We start from the raw sequence: 22524 nt of genomic DNA on the forward strand, positions 1-22524 counted from the left end.
ATTTCTCTGAGATTAGGAGTATATTTGAAAATTTCTAAATCAAAAGAAGAAAGAAGAGGAGGAGGAGAAAATGGAAGAGGAGAGGGTTGAGAAGGAGAAGAAGGAAAAGAAGAGGAGGAAAAGGAAAGGGGATGGGGAGGGGAGAAGATAAAGGAGAGGGAGGAGGAGGAGAAATAAACCAATTGGACTCAACTCTTTACAAAGTCAATTCCTGGGAAAAGAAGAAAATGTGGCAGAAAGAATATTCTAGAATCCAAAAGACTAAAGAGAGAGAGGGTAATCAAATCAAACGACTGAAACTTGATTGGGGCCTAGATTAAAAAAAAAAGAACTAGGTTACACAGGGGTATTCACTTCTTGATAATACATCAAGCTGTATACTTATATATACAGAAATGTGCACAAATCATACTTCAGGTAAAAAGCTTTTTGACTAAGAAAAAGTTACATGACACTTGGGAATAATCATGGAAATTTAAATATGGGCTGAATATTAGATGACATTAGGAAATTACTGATAATTCTCTTAGTAATGATAATGTTATTATAGCGAGGTAGAAGGATATCTTTGTTTAGGAGACGCCTCCTAAAGCAAATCGAGGTGAAGTACCATGAAGTCTGAAACTCTGAAAGCATTCAACATAAAATATATTACTTATGTATAGACACAGCAAAAATGGCAAAATGTTAACAGCTACTGAATGAAAGTGGAGGGTAGATGAGAATGCACTGTTATTTGCTCAACTTTTCCATAAGTTTGAGAATCTTCATAATAAAACTTTGAAAAAATATTGAAGAGACTTTTGCAGGGACAGAAGCAACAAGGAGAAGAAGCATTTGCCTACCGGCTAAGACTAGTGAACTTCTTTCTAAAAGAGCTGGGTGATCTGCCTGGGGGACAGGGTGTCTGGTGGTGGCCTGTTCAGTTCAAAATCGAGTGTCCTTTTTTGGCATAACAGGGTCATCCGCCTGCTTCTCTCCAGCACACCCCAAAATAAGGCCTACCCATCACTCAAAGCCACTCAGCTGCACAGAGCACCCAGAGACAGACCCACACAAGCAAGAGGGTGATTAAGAGCATGAACTCTAGACACAGACCACCTGAGATCACATGCCAGCTCTGCTACTCCTAGCTATGAGACCCTGGGCAAATTACTTAACCTCTCTGTGCCTTGGATTCCTCAGAATGAGGACACTAATAACACCTCATAGGATGAGTGTGTTGATACATGCATCCCAGTTATGTGTGTATCATTACTAATATTACCTACTTAGTTCTTTAGTCATAACTAGGATGAACAATCAAGGATCAACAGACACTCAAAAATCTAACAGCACAAAAAAGAAGGACCAAGATATCACCCAGAACCACTGACTCCCAGAAAGAAATGTAGATTACTCACAGAATATAAAAGAAAATGTACCTAATATGTATCTTCAAAGAGATGGAAATTACAGCATACATTAAACAAGAACAGCTGCTATGAAAAAGGAGAAATCAGGGGCCTGCCCCGTGGTGTGGTGGTTAAGTTTGTGCCCTCTGCTTCGGCGGCCCAGGGTTTGCAGGTTCAGATCCCGGGCGTGGACCCACACACCACACATCAAGCCATGCAAGTGTCCCACATACAAAACAGAGGAAGACTGCCACAGATGGTAGCTCAGGGACAATCTACCTTACCAAAAAAAAAAAAAAAGGATAAATCAGAGATTAAAAAAGAGTTTCTGAACATAAAATATATAATTCTCAAAATAAGTACTTCAACAAAATGGCAGGACAAAACAATTTCAATATCCACAACCTAAATAAAAAAGACAAATAAATAGAAAACGTGAGACTGAAAAGTTAAGAAACAAGTGCAATTCAAGAGGAACGACATATGATTATTAGATGTTCTAGAAAGAGCGAGTAAATGGAGGGAAAGAAATAATCAAAGGAATAACAAAGACAACTGCTCAGTATTGCAGAGAGACACATCTCTTCAAATTAAAAGAGCTCAAATACTCAAAGAACAAAAACACTCAAAAAGGATAAAGGAAAATGACCCACATCTAGACGTATTCTCATGTAATTTCAGAAGACTCTCAGAAAAATAATCTGAAACTTGGAAATAGGCAAAAGAGATTACTGGATATTTTATTTACTTATTTCTTTATTTACTTGGCTATGTTACAACTCTGTAGAGTCAGAGTTTAAGTTGTAGGTTTTTTTCAGTAAAGATGAAAATAAGTTCTGTCCAATGGAACAGAAAACCTCCAAAGTTACAGTTTCCAGCCCTGCTGGATGTCAAACAGCTCTGTATCTATCTCAGCAATCTTCTCTTAACATTGCCTGTAAGTACGTAGTTTCTCAAAGGCTCTTTGAACCAGTTTTCCCTCATTAATGACACAGGTTCATTTTACATTTGCCTGTGAGTCATGATTTTATCTTTTTGAAAATTAAACTTTATAAATACGAAAGTAAAGATCCTAAAAGCTTCCAGATAGAAAAAAAGAGGTTGCCTATTAAGCAACAAGAATCAGGTCAGCATCGCGCTTCTCATCATGACAAAGTCATCAAGCAATGCCTTCAAAACTTGGAAGGAGAGTTATTTTGAACCCAGAATTCTCTATCCAGCCAATCCATCATTCAAGTGGGAGCGCAAAACAAAGACACATGAAGACATCCAAACCCTAAGGCAGTTCCCTTCTCTCACATTCTTTCTAAAAATTATTATTTGAGAATGTTCTTTGGCAAAATGAAAAAGGAATTCAAGGAAGAAGAATGCACGAGCTCTAAGAAACAGTGGCTCTAATCCAAGAATACAGAGAAAAGGAATATTGGGATGACATCTGTGCAGCAGGCCTAGAAAACAATTAAGTCCAAATTAGAAGAGCAAGTCAGGGGGCTGGCCCCGTGGCCGAGTGGTTGAGTTCGCGCGCTCCGCTGCAGGCGGCCCAGTGTTTCGTTAGTTCGAATCCTGGGCGCGGACGTGGCACTGCTCATCAAACCACGCTGAGGCAGCGTCCCACATGCCACAACTGGAGGGACCCACAGCGAAGAATGCACAACTATGTACCGGGGGGCTTTGGGGAGAAAAAGGAAAAAATAAAATCTTTAAAAAAAAAAAAAGAAGAGCAAGTCAGTAGTCTCAGAGAGAAATGTCCAAAGCAGAAAGTGGAACAACTAGCAGAACCAGTATGATTAAGAAGCTAGATGGGGGCCGGCCCGGTGGCGCAGAGGTTAAATGCACATGTTCTGCTTTGGTGGCCCGGGGTCCGCCAGTTCGGATCCCGGGTGTGGACATGGCACCGCTTGGCAAGCCATGCTGTGGCAGGCGTCCCACATACAAAGTGGAGGAAGATGGGCATGGATGTTAGCTCTGGGCCAGTCTTCCTCAGAAAAAAGAGGAGGATTGGCAGTGGATGTTAGCTCAGGACTAATCTTCCTAAAAAAAAAAAAAAAAAAAAGAAGCTAGATGAATAAACCCCATGCTTAGAGTCAACTAATTTTCAACAAGGGTTCCAAGACAACTCAATGAGGGAAGAACAGTCTTTTCAACAAATGGTGCTGGGACAACTGGAAATGCACATGCAAAAGAATGAGCTTGGACCACCACCTCACACCATATACAAAAATTAACTCAAAATGAATCACAGACCTAAGCAGAGCTCAAACAATAAAACTCTTAAAAAAATAGAGCAGTAAATCTTCATGGTCTTGGGCTAGACCAGCCTCCTCAGATGTGACAGTACAGCAACAAAAGAAAAAATAGATAAACGAGACTTCATCAAAATTAAAAACTTTTGTGCTTCAAAGGACATCAAAAAAAGTAAAAAGATAACCCACAGAATGAAAGAAATTACTCCCAAATCATATATCTGATAAGGGACTTGTTACAAAAAGAGAAATAATCCAATTTAAAAATGGGCAAGGGATCTGAACAGACACTTCTCCAAAGAAGATACACAAATGGCCAACAAGCACGTGAAAAGCTGTTCAACATCAAATTCAAACCACAATGAGATCCCACTTCACACCCATAAAGATGGCTGTGATCAAAAGGACAGACAATAGTAAAAGTGTTGACGAAGAGCAGAGAAATCAGAACGTGCATATACTGCTGATGGGAATGTAAAACGACACAGCCACTTTGAAAAACAGGTCCTCAAAATGTTAAATAAAGAGTTAACCACACGACCCAGCAATTCCATCCCTAGCCATACAGCCAGTGAAAACATGTCCACAAAAACATGTACACTAATGTTCACAGCAGCATTATTCATTACAGCCAAAAAGTAGAAATGTCCATCAACTGATGAATAGAGAAATAAAATGTGGTATACCCATCATTGGAATATTATTCAACAACAACAAAAACAAAATTACTGAGTCATGCTGCCATGTGGATGACCCTTAAAAATATGATGCTAAAAACATATACTAAGTGAAAGAAGCCGGTTCCAAAGGATCACATATTATATGATTCCATTTATTTGAAATATCCAGAATAGGCAAACCTATAGAAACAGAAACTGCACTAATGGTTTCCTAGGACTGAGGGTATTGGCAGGAATTTAGGAGTGACTTCTACTGGGTACAGGGTTTCTTTTCGGGTAATAAAAATGTTCTACAATTGATGATGGTGATGTTTTTGCGAAATCTGAGAACATGCTAACGACCATCGAACTGTACACTTTAAATGAGTCGATGTTATGGTATGTCAATTATATCTCAATAAACCTATTTTGAAGCAGCAGCAGCTAGATTATCTCTGAGATTAGGTATCTTTTTTGTTAACAAGAAAAAGAAGAGAGTCATTTCGAAACTCCAGGAAAAACATAAATCTACATATGAGAGTCACAGTCCAAAGCTGAGGCAAACTAAAATGTGGCATGATTCTGAGCAAATGACAGAGAATAAGAAAGAAGAAGAGATCTGACTTGGCTGTCGGGAACTGTCCTCCTTTGAGTGACGTGGGGTTGCATGTCCTTCTCTCTAGATCCAAGCATTCTTCCCCATGCTACAGTAAATAATGTAGCTGATCCCTTGAACAAGCAGGACTCACATGGGTCAACAGAAAACCCTTGTGTTCTTCTCCCAATGTTGTTCCAGCCCATTTTGTAGGGTCAGATCTTCCTGACCCCTTAGATGAAATTTGGGGCCGCGCCCATGACTTCTCTGGCCAATATCGGATGCAAAAAGTCATCCAGTCACTTCAAGTCACAAAAAGTCTCCTTTCTGTAGTTAAAATATCCAGACCTGTGTCCCAATCAAAACTCAGCACTTCCTTTAGATTTCAGCTTCTCTCCCTTTCACCAGGCTGATTATTGCAGGGAGCAAGCAGGCCTGCGGTGGGAAGGGCAAGGGAGCAATGCAATGTTCTCAGTTTCCCTCCTTTTTGCATCCACTTCTCCTCCTGAAGCCTGCTAGCCACAGCTCTGTCATTTCGGAGAGGAGGGGGAGCAGGGGGAGGCTGGCACATGATGGTAAACAAGATAAGGGGCAGCAAGAGTTCACCTGAGTCTTCACATCTCGCCTCAGCAAATGTTTACAGAGGACTCTCGGCCGGTGCTTCCAGTGCTTCCGTTGGCTCCCCTGAGATACCTGCTGCTGTAGAGAGCCCGCAGTTCCCTTGACCAGGGCATCCAGCAGTGCCAGCTAGCAGGGCCTCTCTCTGCTGTGGTCTCCTCACTCCTCTCCGGGGCTCTCCGGGGCCGGATCTAAGCTCATCCCAGGCCCGCTCTCTCTTGCGGGGCCCATCTGGGCAGCTGGAAGTACGCTTCTTGGGCTTGGCCTGTGAAGGTGCAGTTATTTCCCAACTGCACTCTGTAACTCTGAGGCCACTGGGCACTCCAGCCAGCCCTTTAAATTCCCCAGGCATGTGCCGGACACCAGCCCAGGCAACCACCAAGGGACCCATGTCAGCTCTCCAAGTGCTTATCTTTAAGCACCTCTCCTCTCCCCCATGGCGGATGGAACTCAAAATGCCACAGCAATTCAGTAGTTTTCTTCAACCCATTTGTCTCTTTAACCCCTAATCTGTTTATAAGCTGGGAGATGCAGATCAGCTAAGGGTTGCAAAACTGGTTTTCACCCAGAAGCTTTGCAAGTCCTGCTTAGACAGTCAAACACAATCTGTACTGCGGGAGCTGCTGGCATCTGTTCTATGGTGGCCTCAGGTGAATCTGGAAATAAAGAATCCAATTCTAACATCCTGTTACAATCACATTCTCATAATTAAAATAGTATAAATACTATTATTGATTTTCACTAGTATAGAAACAATTTATAGACAAATTTTGAATGGTGTAATACAGTTTAAGAGCAAAATGTAAATGTTAAAACATTGACAATAGTATAAAGGTAATGGTATTAGTATCAAAAATTGGGAGGTCGAAGGGAGAAAGAAGCAGAGCTAAGTGCAAATTTCTTCATCTTATAAAAGACAGAGTCAAAAGATATTAGCCAAAGTTGATGAATTAAGAAATAAAAGCTTATCTGCACAGCAAAGGAAACCATCAACAAAACAAAAAGACAACCTAACAATTGGGAGAAGATATTTGCAAAGCACATATCAGATAAGGGGTTAATATCCAAAATATACAAAGAACTCATACAGCTCAACAACAAAAAAACCAACGACCCAATTAAAAAATGGGCAAAAGATCTGAATAGAGATTTCTCCAAAGAAGATATACAGATGGCCAAGAGGCATACGAAAAGATGCTCAACATCATTAGCTATCAGGGAAATGCAAATCAAAACTACCATGAGGTATCACCTCACTCTGGTCAGAATGGCTATAATTAACAAGACAGGAGACAACAAGTGTCGGAGAGGATGTGCAGAGAAGGGAACCCTCGTACACCACTGGTGGGAGTGCAAACTGGTGCAGCCACTATGGAAAGCAGTATGGAGTATCCTCAGAAAGTTAAGAATAGATCTACCATATGATCCAGCTATCCCACTGCTGGGTATTTATCCAAAGAACTTGAAAACACAAAGGCATAAAGATACATGCACCCCGATGTTCATCGCAGCATTATACACAATAGCCAAGACTTGGAAGCAGCCTAGGTGCCCATCAAGGGGACGAATGGATAAAGAAGATGTGGTATTTATACACAACGGAATACTACTCAGCCATAAAAAATGATGAAATCCGGCCATTTGTGACAACATGGATGGACCTTGAGGGTATTATCCTGAGTGAAATAAGTCAGAGGGAGAAAGTCAAATACCTATGATCTCACTCATAAGCAGAGATAAAAACGACAAACAAACACACAGCAACGGAGATTGGATTGGTGGTTACCATGGGGAAAGAGGGGGGAGGGCAAAAGGGGTGATTAGGCCCACATGTGAGGGGATGGACTATAATTAGTTTTTGGGTGGTGAACATGATGTAATCCACACAGAATTAGAAATATATTATGATGTACATCCAAAAGCTATATAATGTTATAACCCAATGTTACTGCAATTAAAAAAAAATAAATATTAATCTAAAAAAACATATAAAAGAATCAATCTTTAAAAAAAAGAAATAGGAGCTTAAAATATTATTTAAAATTATAAAGTCATCCATAGGGGAAATAAAAATAATTACAAAAAAGTAAGAGAGGAGGATAGGTGGGAGAGCATTAGTGTTACAAATCCCTCGCTTTTAGGAAGATGCAGACAACCACCAGGAGCACTAACACCAAAAAGAGTTTAAAACGGTTAATTTGAGGGAGTGTAATCAGGTTTGGATGCTGGGAGAAACGCAGAGGCATCTAATTATTATTTTTAATAAGAGTAAGAAGTCTAATGAGCTCTCCCTTTTTTAAATAAAAAATATTTTTTTCCTCTTAAAAGGCATTTAGTAAACTATAAAATGTCACGTTGTGGGGCCGGCCTGGTGGTGCAGCGGTTAAGCGCGCACGTTCCGCTTCGGCGGCCCGGGGTTCGCGGGTTCAGATCCCGGGTGCGGACACGGCACCGCTTGGCAGGCTATGCTGTGGCAGGTGTCCCACGTATAAAGCAGAGGAAGGTGGGCGTGGATGTTAGCTCACGGCCAGTTTTCCTCAGCAAAAAGAGGAGGATTGGCGGGAGATGTTAGCTCAGAGCTAATCTTCCTCAAAAAATAAAAATAAAAGTAAATAAATAAAATGTCACATTGTCACAGTGGTGTGTTTGAGATAGATAGATGTGTGTGTGTGTATACATATATACACACCATATGTATGTTTGATATATACATATATTGTGTATGTGTATATACACCAACATATGTTTGATATATATATATAATGTGTATGTATATATACCATATATGTTTGATATATATATACAGCATGTTATACATATCGTATACAAATATATTTTAAAGATACAGACATAAAATAAACAGGAAACAGTTTCAGAGAGGTGATTTATTTATTATGCCCTAAATTATACAACTAATTAGGGGAACTGGATCAGTCTAGGTCTTTCCCCGCTAAGACACAATGTCCATTTATAAATTATTCTTTTCTAAAGAGCTCCAAAGGAAACCCTTTTGGTATTCTCGCTGAGAAATTCCAGCTAATAAGACCCAGTTCCAGCTGTCTTGGCCCTGACACCCCCAGCCTCCTCCACCCAACATTTCCCACCCAAGTCAAGCACTCACCATAAATCCGTCTAACTTGAACACCTACTGGATTTCTTCTTCTTCAACTGAGTTGCCATAAATGACCAAACGTTTAAAATCAACGTCTTTATTTTTGAGCTAGCTTTTTAAAAACTGTGATGAAAGCAACGTCCATGGAAGAAAAAGATCACAGTCCCACAGCAGAGTTCTTGATTATGTTATGAACAACAGAAACCAACTCAGGCTATTTAAGCAGAAAAGGAATTTCTTGCAAGGCTATCAAGTAGCTCACAGAATCCACAGGAACCAGGCTCAGAAACCCAGGAAGGAGCCAAGGGAAGCTGGGTACTGGGACCTCTACCAAGGTCATGCCACAGGAAGACCAGGTTCCTGTCTGCCAGCCTTGGACACCAGCTGCCTTTTTTGCCTAATGAATTCTAAACTGCCCCGGCTAATCTGCATCAATGGCTCCAGCTGCAGCGCCTGGGGCAGGAGCTTCCGTGGGTGGAGGTCACAGGCTCACACCCTGACTGCTGGATTTCGGGAGTGTAAGCATCTGGCCTCAGGAGCTTCCATAGCTGGAAGTGGGGCCTGCCTCTCACATAAAGGCAGATAAATCAACCCCAAAAAGAGAGTTCAGATACTGCAGGAACCGATGGCCAAAACCCAAACAAAACATGACGAAACCAGGCTCCTCCTCACACAATACAAGTCCTCTCCAGATATAAAGTGGAAAGGTAAAATTTCCCTCCTTCCCATTCCCGCGGCACTCAACAGAAGTGCCTACCATAAACAGTTTCTTCCATCTTTTCAGAAGTTTTCCATGTAACTACAAACACATGTATATGATCCCCCAGGTTTAAGGAAAACACACAAATGGTAGCATATATATTATTCGGCAACTTTTCACATGATGGTGCATCTGTTTTAAGATGCTCCCCAATTCAAAATGGTCTCCCCTCTTGCCCCAAATCATTCATAGTTCATGCAGTTTTCACTGCCATATTCAGAATGGATCACTATAGTGTTTTAGGCCCAGACAGCCTGGATGCAGGATAGAGAGAGGGCGCAGATACTCACATACTAGTACAGCGAGTCTGTGATGCACTTTGAAATACTTCAGCACAGACAGTGTGCTACCATGTACATATTGGTTGCTTCAAGTAATACCCTAAAGACAGTCAGGAATTCATCTTCCAGGATAGTTATCTAGCGTTTATGAGAAAGGCCACAGTCCAGAAGCTTCCTTTATCTTTATCTCCCAACAACATCCACGTGACTTTGCTAAGTTAGCATGGTGACTATGGAAAGGATTGTCCAACTGATGAAACTATTAGCTTGTTTAATTAGCGTAATGGATGTTAAAAACAGATTCTCTGTGAAATCTGTGGTGAGAAATAAAACCAACATAATTTCTTATCTCTATGTTAATCATTTCTGGGACCAGCCATATTTTTCTGATCCTACAGTAAATAACACTGAGAATAAGCAAAAATAACCAACTAAAATGGTTTCTCAAAACTCCCAGCTTACTCATCAAATCTTGCTTCAGACGCTCCCCTCCATTTGCCCACCAATCCAAAGCTATTACACCATAAACTCTGCCCAAACCTAATCAATTCCTTCTATCATAAGACTCACCTTAAAGTCACCCCGCCAGGGCCCTCAAAGCCTATAAATATCCTCCCTTTGGCTCACGCCTCTGAGAAGTCAAGGAGGCGTTCTCTCCGACTGCAGCAGGGCCAATAAACTGAGCTTTGCTTGATCAGCAGGATTTCGGGGAATGGGCAGTGGTACTCAAGACAAATGGATGCAACAAATATTAGAGGTAAAAAATTGTTCACACTCTGTTCTGTAAGCTGGAGAAAAATCCGAGTTCTCCAACCTTTAAGTGTTCAGAACAGAGTGTGTGAACAATTTTTTTTGTCTGTTTGCTAAGAAGTGTTTGCACGTATGGCAGAATTTGGTCTGAGGCTCACTTCCACTCTAACAATTGACTTGATGGGAAGGTCACTTCGAAGGTCTGGCAATTACGCGCTGCTCCCCATCTAAACCAGCTAATGCAAGCAGACCCAAATGGCTGAGGTCAGTTTGGAAAGCAAAGTTCTGCCCAGGCCTGACTCTGCCCAGAGATGGGCTGCGCGAAGTGCTTCCAATTTCTGAAGATGCCAGGTGCCTACCCAGGGCACAGTTCCTGGGAGCAGGGGATCAGAGGAGATAAAGGAAAGCTCTGCTGCCAATGGACTAAACCCACTGTGGTCACAGATGAGCCCGAGCCCAGCCCAGGGAGCCGTCACGACACCCAAGTGCATCCTTGCCGCCATGGGTTACCTAATGACACACCAAACTGGGAGACCAGATCTTCTCTTGGAGATTTTCTCAATGGATGATGAAAAAGAATTCATAATGTGCTTGCCTAGCCCTAGGCTCTATTTTCCATTTTATAGTTTCAACGTGCATTTGTGTCTACAATTTCACGACAATTCTGAGGGATGCGTGTATTCTCATTGTACAAATGAGGAAGCTGATTGCATAATCTCCTTGGCCACTCGCTGATTAAAAGTGAGAGGACTAAGATTCAGAATTGGACCTTCTGTTGCCTTGTTTGTTTCTGCCTCTGGCTTTTCTGAGTCAAGGATAAAATTCCTGAAACTTTTGCCACTTTAGACCTTGAAAAAGAGTTAGACAGTCACAAATAGGAAAATAACATTTAAATTATGTTGCCAACAAACACACACACCATTCTTGGCCACAGAGAAGTACTTACCCATGTGTAGTGGAGGTGATGGAATGGTACAATGAAATGAACACTGGATTAGGAGTCAAAGCCCCTAGGTTCCTTCTAATAATAGCTCATTTGCTTGTGAACTGGACAAGCCAGTTAACTCCTGAGCCACTGGTCCCTTATCTCTAAAACAGGAATGATTATCTGCCATACAAATTACATGAGAAAGGTATATGAAAGAACCTGGTAAACTCTTACGTATCATATGCATGCAAGAGAGTAGTATTAATAATTTTCAAGAGTGAGAACAGTCATTCATTTTTACGCCTTAAACCAAGAGTGAAATAATCATAGTATTTCAGTCCATACACAAGGAGCTTATAATGGCCTGTTGACACGGCCCATGTAAAGTTAAACACCATTAAGGTAACTAAAGAGGATTCTGGAACCCATAATACGAGTGCTAGAAGGACTCTTAAAAGATTGTTCCAATCTAAGCCCCTCATTTTATAGACACAGAAATCATATTTCCCCAAGGTCACCCAATAATTAGTGGTAACATGTCAGCCTTAAAATGCAGATTTCTTGAACTCTCAAAGCATGGCTCATTCTAAATTACTGACAACCATGAAACATACTTGAAAGAATCAGGTTGGGGCCGGCCCCCTGGCCGAGTGGTTAAGTTCGCATGCTCTGCTTCGGCGGGCCAGGGTTTCACTGGTTCGGATCCTAGGCACGGACCTGGCACCGCTCATCAGGCCACACTGAGGCGGCGTCCCACATGCCACAACTAGAAGGACCTACAACTAGAATATACAACTACGTACTGGGGGCTTTGGGGAGGACAAGGAGAAAAAAAAAAAAAAAAAAGATTGGCAACAGATGTTAGCTCAGGAGCCAATCTTTAAAAAAAAAAAAAATCAGATTGCATAAAGCCAGAGCTCAGAACTCGTTTTATAGAGGTACAGATCCCTAAACTGCACCTGGGTATTCTGACCCCTCCTGTTCTTCAGATCACCAGGAACGAAAGGACCACCAGCTATCTTGCAGCAGAGCCCACCTATAACTATTTCTGACTACCTGGTGAGGCTAATTCCTCCATCTCTTTTGACAAAGAGTCTGGGTGTTTCATGACTCTCCCTTCAAGGCACAATAAGATGGAAAGAACCCGGATCCCCAAGTGGCTTCATGGAGCAGAACCGTCTTGCCAGCCTACCCTACTTAAACTGTTAGAAGAGGTGGGAGAATATCTGGATATCTTACTTAAGCCATGTTTGAGTCTCTAAGGGTAATGAAGCTTTATCCTTAAATACTATAATCTCGAAGTTAGAAGAGAAACTGCTGGATCATTTTTGTAAATAGGCAATTCATTTACCTCTTCTATTCTTCATCTAGGGTGCCAACCAAGAGGACTCACAGTTGAGAATAAACCACAGATGCGACCCAAGAACATCACCAGGGGAAAACCTTCATTCTTGGTGCTAAAGAATAAAGCTGTCCTTTTATCAGCCCTAAGGTCATATTCATCCCATCTGTTCCAAACTGACAAGAAAAAAAAAATAGCTCAAATTACCACTTCAGACGCAACCAAAATTATAGGCAGAATGGCTGACTGGGCTTTTCACAGCAACGGTTCTTACCAATGAAGCACTAAGCACAAACGTCTCATTAAGACAATTCTGTTTTCTAACTGAGGGGCTTCGACAAGACGATCCTAGAGGTCATTTCCAGAACTGAGTCTGTGATTTCTAAACACTTCTAAAACATTGTATTAGAATGAAAAAAGAATGATATCTAAAAGAAGTAAGAACATTCTTTAAAAATGGAAAACGTCTGTTCTTCATGGAAAACACACAACCTAGAACACTACACACCCACATACACACACACACACACACACACAAATGCACGCACATGCACACAACTCCTAGCTTAACCCCAATCACAGCCAAAACCAGCTACAAATATTTACAAACTGTTTTCTAACATTATTATTTTTGTTCTGGACACAGGAGTATTTTACCAGTTTAAGGAAGAGAACCCAGTGAATGAGAGCTTCCAATTCTGAGTTTCCATGAAAACCTGAGTTTGAAGGAACTAGGTCAAATTGACCCTTCTTTCTTCAAACCAGTATAAAACCTGATGTAATCCCAGAAATAATCACAAAAGAGGGAGCACAAATATAAACAGTTCTCAAAAGGAAATATTCAAGTGTTCTAGACTGGTATGCACCCAACAACTTAAAATGAGGACAACCCGCCTCTCCAAGGCCCCTAAAATGACCAACCTGCCCCCTCCCGACCACCAAAATGCTCTCTAACCACCCTGAAGTTAAAAGGAGATGAATAGAAAGTTCTAGAGAACAAAAGCAAGTGAGAGAAATTTAAGACAAAAGTAAAAGAGAAACTTTGAGAACTCACCTAGGACCTAAATTTATAATTGGCTGCCAAATTAACTCCACGGTCAACGACAGACGTGTCTTGAGCACAATGGCCCTGGGGACACAGGGTGAAGAAGGCTGACAGGACCTCTGTCCTCACAGAACTGACTATTACTATGACAGACAACACGCACTAAATGAAAGCACACAGGCTAATTACAGACTGAGAAGCCGGGATCCAGTGCTGGCACACGGGAAGGGGCAGAGACAAGAGGCCACTGTAATCAGGGTGGTTAGGGAAGGTCTCTCCCAGGAAATGACTGCTGAGCTGAGACCCAGAAGAGAAAGGGCCAGCCAAGCAACCAGCTAGGGGAAGAAGGTCCCAGGTTTGTGGCAGACGGCCTGGCCGTGTCAGAATCAGAAGGTGCCCTGTGGGTGGAGTGTGGGATGCAAAGGGGAGAAGGGCTGGAACTCTGAGCACCTAAGCCCAAGTCTGCAAGAACAGAGGCCTACAGGGCCCTCCTGGCTTCTCGAAGGAACATGGCCTCCCACTCAAAATCCCCCAATGGTACATTCCCTCAACTCAGAAAGGGGGTGGGGGCGAGGCAAAAAAAAAAAGTAAAGTTACGTATCCACTAAATGGGGGGATGGTATGGTGGTAAAGCCACTCCTTGGTGTCACAAGATTATCCTCTCTGTTCAGAAAAGAAAACTAGACTCAGATAAGTTATGTGGCTTGCACAGAGCTACACAGCTCTTCAGGGGACGAGCTAGGACCCAAAGGAGGAGGGTCTGACCCGACCCAGTTTCTTTCATTACATCATATGAGTTTTTTGGTTTTATTTATTTGTTTTTCTAGTGAGGAAGACTTGCCATGAACATCTGTGCCAATCTTCCTCTGTTTTGTATGTGGGACACCACCACAGCATGGCTGGATGAGCAGTGTGTAAGTCCTCGCCTGGGATTGGAATCCAAGAATGCTGGGCCACCAGAGTGGAGCATGAGACTTAACCACTGTGCCACTGGCTGGTCCCAGACTTTTTTTGTTTTTAAACATAATAAAAACATTAGCACAGGTTATAATGACATACTTAATGATATACTATTAAGATTCACGTGGACTGAGGATTTTTCATTTATGATACTGACTAAGGCTCAATGATCTGTTGATATACTCAGAAAGTTTTCCCTTGCACAATACCTGTCAATTAATTTATCTTCTTTATAAATCGATGTTAATTAACATTTCAAACAATCTCTACATGACCTTCTAAATACACAATTCATAACAAAGTATGGAAGCTCAGGTTCTAACAGGCTCATATTGATGGTAATATAGAAATATGACAGAATGCTACTTATCAATGTTAAGTGATAGGCATGTGGACTCCTCATACATGGAAATATAATATTTACTGATATGAACTTAGTTAATTTAATATTAAACAGAAAAGCAGAGCACAAGATGGTGTGTACAAACTGGCTACAACTTTGTGACAAAGTACATATACTTATCAACAAAGATGAGAAATAATTACAGTCATTTTCATTTGAAGTTGCTTGAGCTCACATAATAAATTTATAAGGCATCTTTCCAAGAGAAAACAATGTTAAAGAAATAAACGTCTTTAAAGGTGGACTTTCTTAGTATCTACCTAGAACACGTGCTCATATTCTCTTCATCATTTAGAATTTTTAAAGTACAAAAAACGTTAGGGATTTTCTGATTTAAATTTAATTTAAATATCTGAGGTTTGTGTTACTGAGCATTTCAATCTTGATCCAATGGAGAAAGACAGCGCAAAGATGACTCCTATAGCCAAATATTAGTATAAACATTGAACACCATCCAAAATTGTTCTGCAGAGACTGTAAACCCAGAGATTGTTGCAAAATAAACCTCAGCCACTCATAACACGTGCCATAAAACTCATCCAGAGTCTCATTTCCTCCTATCCTGCTACCTAATATATTAAAATGCTGCATCAATAATTTACTCCTTCCAGAAATATGAACAGAGTTTCACTAAATGCAATAATTGATATACCTGTAAAATGTTGCCTAAATTGTCTTGTGGGGCTGAAAACTCTTTAGTTTAGTTTTTCAAGACCATCAACACAGTATTGACCCATCATTCTGACTGTATTCTACAGTGTGCTCCTCCTCCTTGTATTTAAGAATTTACCTAGTTTTGTATTAATTCCCCATCACTTAGAAGCAGTGGTCTGTTAAAGATGAACTGTAAGTATCCATACAAGATGACTTCAGAAAATTATTTAATCCTACTTCAAAACGGATGGGAGAAAAACCAAAATAAGAGAAGTTATATAAAAAAAAATCTAAGTATAGTGCAAATCCAATTTCCTAGACCCTCTACTTTATCCTTGAAAGTTGGCAACTCCATTGGCAACTGTCTGATTTTTAATAGCATTCCCTGAATCAAAAGGACACAGCAAACGAAAACAAAGGATGAACATTGGGAATGTACTCAAGGCCACTGAAGTGTACACGTTAAAATGGCTAATTTTATAGAAGGTGAATTTTACCTAAACAACTAAAAAACAGATAAGGTCCCCAATATATGTCTATGTCACCATGAAAATATAATATTTGTGTGATAAACAGAATATATAAAATCTAAGCAATGAAACTCTGAGGTTGTCCAACCAAAGCACTGTAACAATAAGAAATTATATATTCATGATTAAATCTGAGATTTGCTTCAAAAGAATACGAAGGAAAAAAAGCATATGGAGGGTGAGGGTCCAGTTGAACAGGATCAGCTATGAATCGATCGCTGCCGAAGCCGTGTGACTGACAGATTATTCCTGCCATTTTTCTACATGTTTAAAAACGTCCATAATAAACTGGTTTTTTTTTAAATTATTATATCTTTACAATAGGTTTAATCTTGGAACTAGGAACACATGGCTAGCATTGGGTATATAAGAAGCTCAAAGTGAATCAGAAAACTGGCAAAATTATCATCTTACTTTACTGTGATGAGAACATCTGAGTTCTAACGTTGTCCATTATTGTTAGCTTCTTTTAATGAACAAGGAAGCTTTAGCATTTCTTCAGTGGCTATTTCAACAGCCCTCATTCGTAGCGCATTTTACAAAGGGTAACAAGTTATAAGGTCAGTACATACCAGGAGGATCATAGGCCGTTTCCAAGTTGTCAATCCTATGATTCCAGAGAGGATCACCTAGGAGGATAAACAGTATCATAAATCTAGAAAGTGGACCAATTCCAATAAACTAATCCCTAATCTCTAAAGTATGGATTTTTAAAAACACTCAAATTTCAAAGCCTTCTAACCCAAACATTTAGTATTCCTGCTGATCACAGGAGCCCTGGCAGACCACTCCGGAAGATCCTTCACATCCAAGACCACAAAGCCTTTTGATTGACTGTGCATGTTTTTTTCTTAAGGTCAGTTAAGAACACACAAACAGAAATCAGCCTATCCTTCTAGTTAGTGGAAGAATCACCATTTTGGATCCAAGCTCCCTGCCCCCAGTAGCACCTAATCTGCTGCCAGAGTCAGCCTCGTAAGATGCACATCTGGCTGCAACCCTCCCTTCCAACCCTCCCAACCCAACCAGTAGCTGGGTACCCATCCTTTATGGGACAAGTAAGCTCCTCAAAAGGGTAAGCAAGGCCTCGCAGGATCTTCCCTCCCCCCACTTCTCCAGCCGGGCTTCCCTGTCCCCCTGCCCCTCCCACCACACACCTTCCTTCCAGGCATACCTGTCCTCCTCAGCCTGGCCAGGTTCTAGACATTCCAGCGCCTTGCATTTCTCTTCGCTGCAGTGTCTCCAGTCCTCCCTCCTAGTACCTGAGAACTCCTATTCATCCTGCAAGATCCTAACTAACAGTCACCTTCACTGATTCCACCACCCCACACTCTTGGATGCCCTCTACTTATCACTTTTCCAAAAAAAACCTCTCTATTGCAATGATTTGAGAGGTGCCTCTCTGTCTTGCCCACTGATTGTACACTCTGATCTTCTCTTTCTGCATCCCCAGCTCCCAGCACAGTGCTTGTCACATGATTGGCAACTAATAAATGTCCCTGAGCATTTATTCCACAAAGGGAGCGGGGCTACACTGAGAAAGACCTCATGCTGCAAAATGATACTTCAAACCACAGGCTAAAATCCTCCGTAAAGAGGAAGCAGCTTTTTGCCGAAACGTAAACTGGAAACCAACATCAGCTCTCTGGATGACATAGTTCACTACGCAGTTGGGAAAGCACAAAGTAATTATTCAGCCCAGGACATTCTGATGCCATTTGAGCACATTTACCTTTGTGTAACAAAGCGCACCTGCTGAATGCAATTACAAGGGTTTTCCTTCATGTGCACTTTTACCAAAATCCCCCAAATGCACCAATTCACAATGACTGTCTAGTAACTAGAAGTCGGCAAGGATTTTATAGTGTTACTTCACATCTGAAGCCCACAGGCCTGCTTGCAATATTCTCCATTCTCCATTTACTAGCTGAGAGTAATCACTCCGTAACATCAAACCAGCAGAGGACAAGTCCACCCACTTAGATCAAGGACCAAAAACCACGTATGGGCAGATAGGTGACAACTTCCTTGCATCCCGTCTATGTTTAAACATCCTGCCAGCTGCCTGCCCACCAGGCGCTATATCCTTGCAATCATCTTAAATTCAATAGGCTGTTCCCTCACTCTAAGGGATTTCTATCCGGAGACACACAGGACGTGTGTGTCTGGCCTCAAGAGCGCGGGCTGTTCCGACTTTACAAATTGGGACTTAGAATCCACGAGACCTTGGGGTCCAGGTTCCCCACTTGGCTTCTAAATAACTGTGTGACCTTGGCCAAGTCATGTCACTTCTCCTGTCCTCCCTCTCGTTTCCTTAGAAATGTGTTAAGTGGGGGGCCAGCCCCATGGCCGAGTGGTTAAGTTCGTGCACTCCGCTTCAGCGGCCCAGGGTTTCGCCAGTTCGGATCCTGGGCGCGGACATGGCACCGCTCATCAAGACATGCTCAGGTGGCGTCCCACGTGCCACAACTAGAAGGACCCACAACTAGAATATACAACTATGTACTGGGGAGCTTTGGGGAGAAAAAGGAAAAAATAATAATAATAAAAAGAAAAAAAAAGAAATATGTTAAGTGAAGGAAACCACCTCTGGGTCCCTTCTAACTCAAAAATTCATCCCGCTGTGATGATCGTAATTCCTCTAAAACCCTGCAATCCAGCGCTGGCTCCACCGTGCAGAGGCAGACTGTGCGCGGGCAGGCACGCTCGCACGGACGTGTGCATGTTAAGTCCCTGCATGTGTGTGCGTGTGTGTGTCCCCATGTGTGTGTGCTACCTGCCTGCCCGCCCTGCCGCTGACTGGACTTTGCTGAGGAAACGCAACTATTTTTGTGAAAATGTAACTGAAAATTTGACTGCCCTTGAGGGAAACACAAACTGCCCACTTCACTAAAACATGAATATGACTTGAACTATCAGTTAGTGTTTGATATTTATGCCATCGGTCTCCATTAACACAGAACCCTGTGGTTCAGCTTTTTGGAACACACTTTTTCCCATTAAAACAATATTATTATTAAAGTGAAGGGTCTGGCCCAGCCCATAAAAGCCCATAAAAATAGTGATATGCCTAAACTATACATCCTACCTCCCCCACTGGCCACAACACCCCACCCTCCTCCACATTAAGAATTTAGTAAGTTTACATATTATACTTATGTACATATTTTTTTCTCTGAATTCTTATCACTAAACACACAGGTGTATATGTGAGTGTGTGTGTATAGAAATGCACAGGGATGTGATGTAATTTTTACAAAAAGATACCTTTCCTTCTCTTCTTTTTCTCTCAATAAATATTTTATGGAAATCTCTTCATGTCCACTGGAACAGCTCCCATTCATTTCCACTTCATGGCTACATAATATTCTTTTGTATGGCTGTACCTAATGTATTTGATCACTTCCATATTCACAAACATTCTCTCTATTTCCACTTTTTTGCCCCACAAACAATGCTACAGTAAACATAAATGGACATATATCCTTAAAAACAAGTGCTTTTTACTTTTATTTCTGTTGAATAAAGTCACAGGAGTAGGGTTGCTAAGTTGAAGAGGTGTATATATATATATATGTTTTTTTAATAGATCATGACAGATACAATTGTCATTTCAAGTGAAGGGTCTCTGGTACAAAAAAATTAAGCTATCTTTATTCCTTTTTTTTTTGAGGGGGGAGTTTGCATATTCTAGCAACAAACTATATAAAACATCATTTAAAAAATACATACAAAATGCATTTGACAAATAAGAACTACCAACAATCTCAAAATACATATGACAAAGATACTTAAGATCTCAGTAGGGAGAGATATAAAGCTGCTGAGCAATAGTCAATGAACACCCAAAAAAATCAAGACATATCCCATGTTCATGGATTGTAAGACAAATCATTTAAAGATGTCATTTCCATATGAATTGTTTTATAGAGTCAGCACACACCACATTAGGTTCCAACGGGATTTTGTAAACCCCCCTTCTTATAAGGATGCTTCCAGAAACTACACTCCAGGTGCAGGTGGGAGTTGGCGTTCCATCCCTCTTACTCCTGAACCCTGCAACAGAGGATACACCAACTTCTACTCGATTTCTCCCACTCCTCAAGTCCAGTTAAAGCCTGCGACAGTTAGGGAACCCTGTGAGAGGTGAGGAGGAGAAGGGGAAAGAGAGGAAGTAGGACTGGAGAGTTAGAAGCCTCTGGAATACAGACCAGAAATGCTGTAGTTGAGAACGAATCTTCTAAGAGTTCAAGACTTAAGGAATAGATGCTCATGTTTATCTGGGAGGGAGGGTCTAGGATTCATAAATGGGGAGAGGGGCTGGGGAAGGGAGAAAGGAAGGAGGCAGGGCATTCAATGCCTCTGTCTCCGTCCGCGGCAGCAGCGGCTGGAGCTCCATGAGACCAGAGTCACGCAGGTCCCTTAACACTGGTCCCTCATGGCACCCATTTCATCATAATGCTATTACCTGTTGAATTGTGTTTTACACTCACTGGTAATCTCATGAGGGCTTGGGTCTCTGAGCATTCTCTCAAGTACCACTAAAGGCCCCTAGTGGCACTCTGTTAGTCATGGCAAGAGTCAATGAATGAATGAATGGATGGTGAATAAATGAACGAATGGATGGATGGTGAATAAATGAATGAATGAAGGTCAGAAACAAGAGATGAACCTGCTCAAAGACGACTATTTAAGCCTAAATACATTTTTCACTCCTGTGCTTCCTAAAAGAGCACACCAACAGCAAAAAGTAACTCCATCAGCATTGTTTCCACTCAGTGCAAGATGCGACTTGCCCTGAATGAACAAGCAAGAGCCTATTTTCTAACAGCAAATTATCTCTCTATTGTTATAATGAGATTTATTACAATTTCAGTTTCACTCACTTGTAACCCATTCCTTGTAGCTTACAGGAAAAAGAAGAGGCCTTTCATTTTTCTGATGTTGCAAAGAAGGATTCTGAGATACACCACACAAGAAATGCTGTTACCCACCATATATAGCTAATGTGCCTTAATTTTCCAGCTTAAAAATCAAATCATTGAGATCAAAAGCATATAAGGCTACTGCCCTGTTTTTCTTTGCTAATCCATTAATATGCCTTAGGGCAAAATGTTCTGGATTATTTGTCAAAAGTCGTTGTATCTAAAAATAGAGATAAAAAGAGCCATGTTGTCGATGTCCCATATTTACCTTGTAAATAAGCACACTATAATCAAACCTCTCAACAACCTATCTTGCCTTAAAGCTTTTACACTGGCAATTTAAAAAAAATATGTGTGTGGGTGTGTATCATTCTTCCCTATTTGTTCTGCATGATGCATTAAAAAAAACTGAGGAAATGGACAACCGGATATTTGTAACGTACACATGACAGCTACCAGAATGCACCACCGAAAACTGGTCTGTTCACCTTACTTTGATTAAATATTGCCTTGATGTTTAAAAAACATTGATAGAGGTTCTAGTAGGTGCCAGGCCCAGTGCTAGGGCCCAGCAGCAAATTCCCCTATACTAATTACACCCTCAAAATCAATTCTGAGGTGAGAATCATCCCACCCATTTTACAGATGAGTAACTGAGGCTGAGAAGCACAATGACTTATTCAAGAATTTATCCATGTGACTCTTCTGTCATGTAAAGTAAAGGACCAAAGAAAATTAAATCCCTCACAAAAATCATATTTAAAATGCTCCTTAACTATTAAAGTTGCATTTTATGATTAGGATAGAAAAAAGTGTATTTACAGGGGCCGGCCTGTGGCATAGTGGTTAAGTTCCACGCACTCCCCTTCCGTGGCCCGGGGTTTGCAGGTTTGGATCCCAGGCACAGACCTACACCACTCATCGGCAGCCAAGCTGTGGTGGCGACCCACATACGAAATAGAGGAAGATGGGCATAGATGTTAGCTCAGAGCAAATTTTCCTCACCAAAAGAAAAAAAGTGTATTTACAGTTGTTTAACTGGTAAAGACTTCAAAATTTTTGCGTTAAGTTTCTCCTTTGGACCATTCATTCTTTTTCACGTTTCATCATTGTAATTTTTTTTTTAAAAAAGGTTTACCTTAAGGGTCACCAATATTTGTCTCTTTATAAGGAACTAGAATCTTAGCAAATATTCCCAGACTCAAGGGGTGGGGGAGCAACCCTGAGTTCAGGTCAGTGACTTAAAGCAGAGAGATATGAATGTATGCAGAAGAGAAAGGACATCAGACCCAACAGAGAAGAATGAAAAGTAATCACCAATTCTC

General features: G+C 41.2%; 1 protein-coding gene across 2 annotated transcripts in view; it reads right to left on the bottom strand.

The window, feature by feature from the left end:
• Window positions 1-22524, bottom strand: part of ENTREP1 (endosomal transmembrane epsin interactor 1) — a 62178-nt gene that overhangs the window by 35050 nt on the left and 4604 nt on the right. Inside the window, exon 2 of one of the 2 annotated variants that reach the window (XM_070590746.1) lies at window positions 16847-16903. The exons of the other annotated variant lie outside the window; for it this stretch is intronic. Coding sequence (XP_070446847.1) covers window positions 16847-16903 — 57 coding nt within the window. The remainder of the gene's footprint in view (window positions 1-16846; window positions 16904-22524) is intronic. 2 annotated transcript variants of the gene reach the window in all.

This window comes from Equus przewalskii, chromosome 22 (assembly GCF_037783145.1).
Source record: "Equus przewalskii isolate Varuska chromosome 22, EquPr2, whole genome shotgun sequence".
Taxonomy (NCBI): Eukaryota; Metazoa; Chordata; class Mammalia; order Perissodactyla; family Equidae; genus Equus; species Equus przewalskii.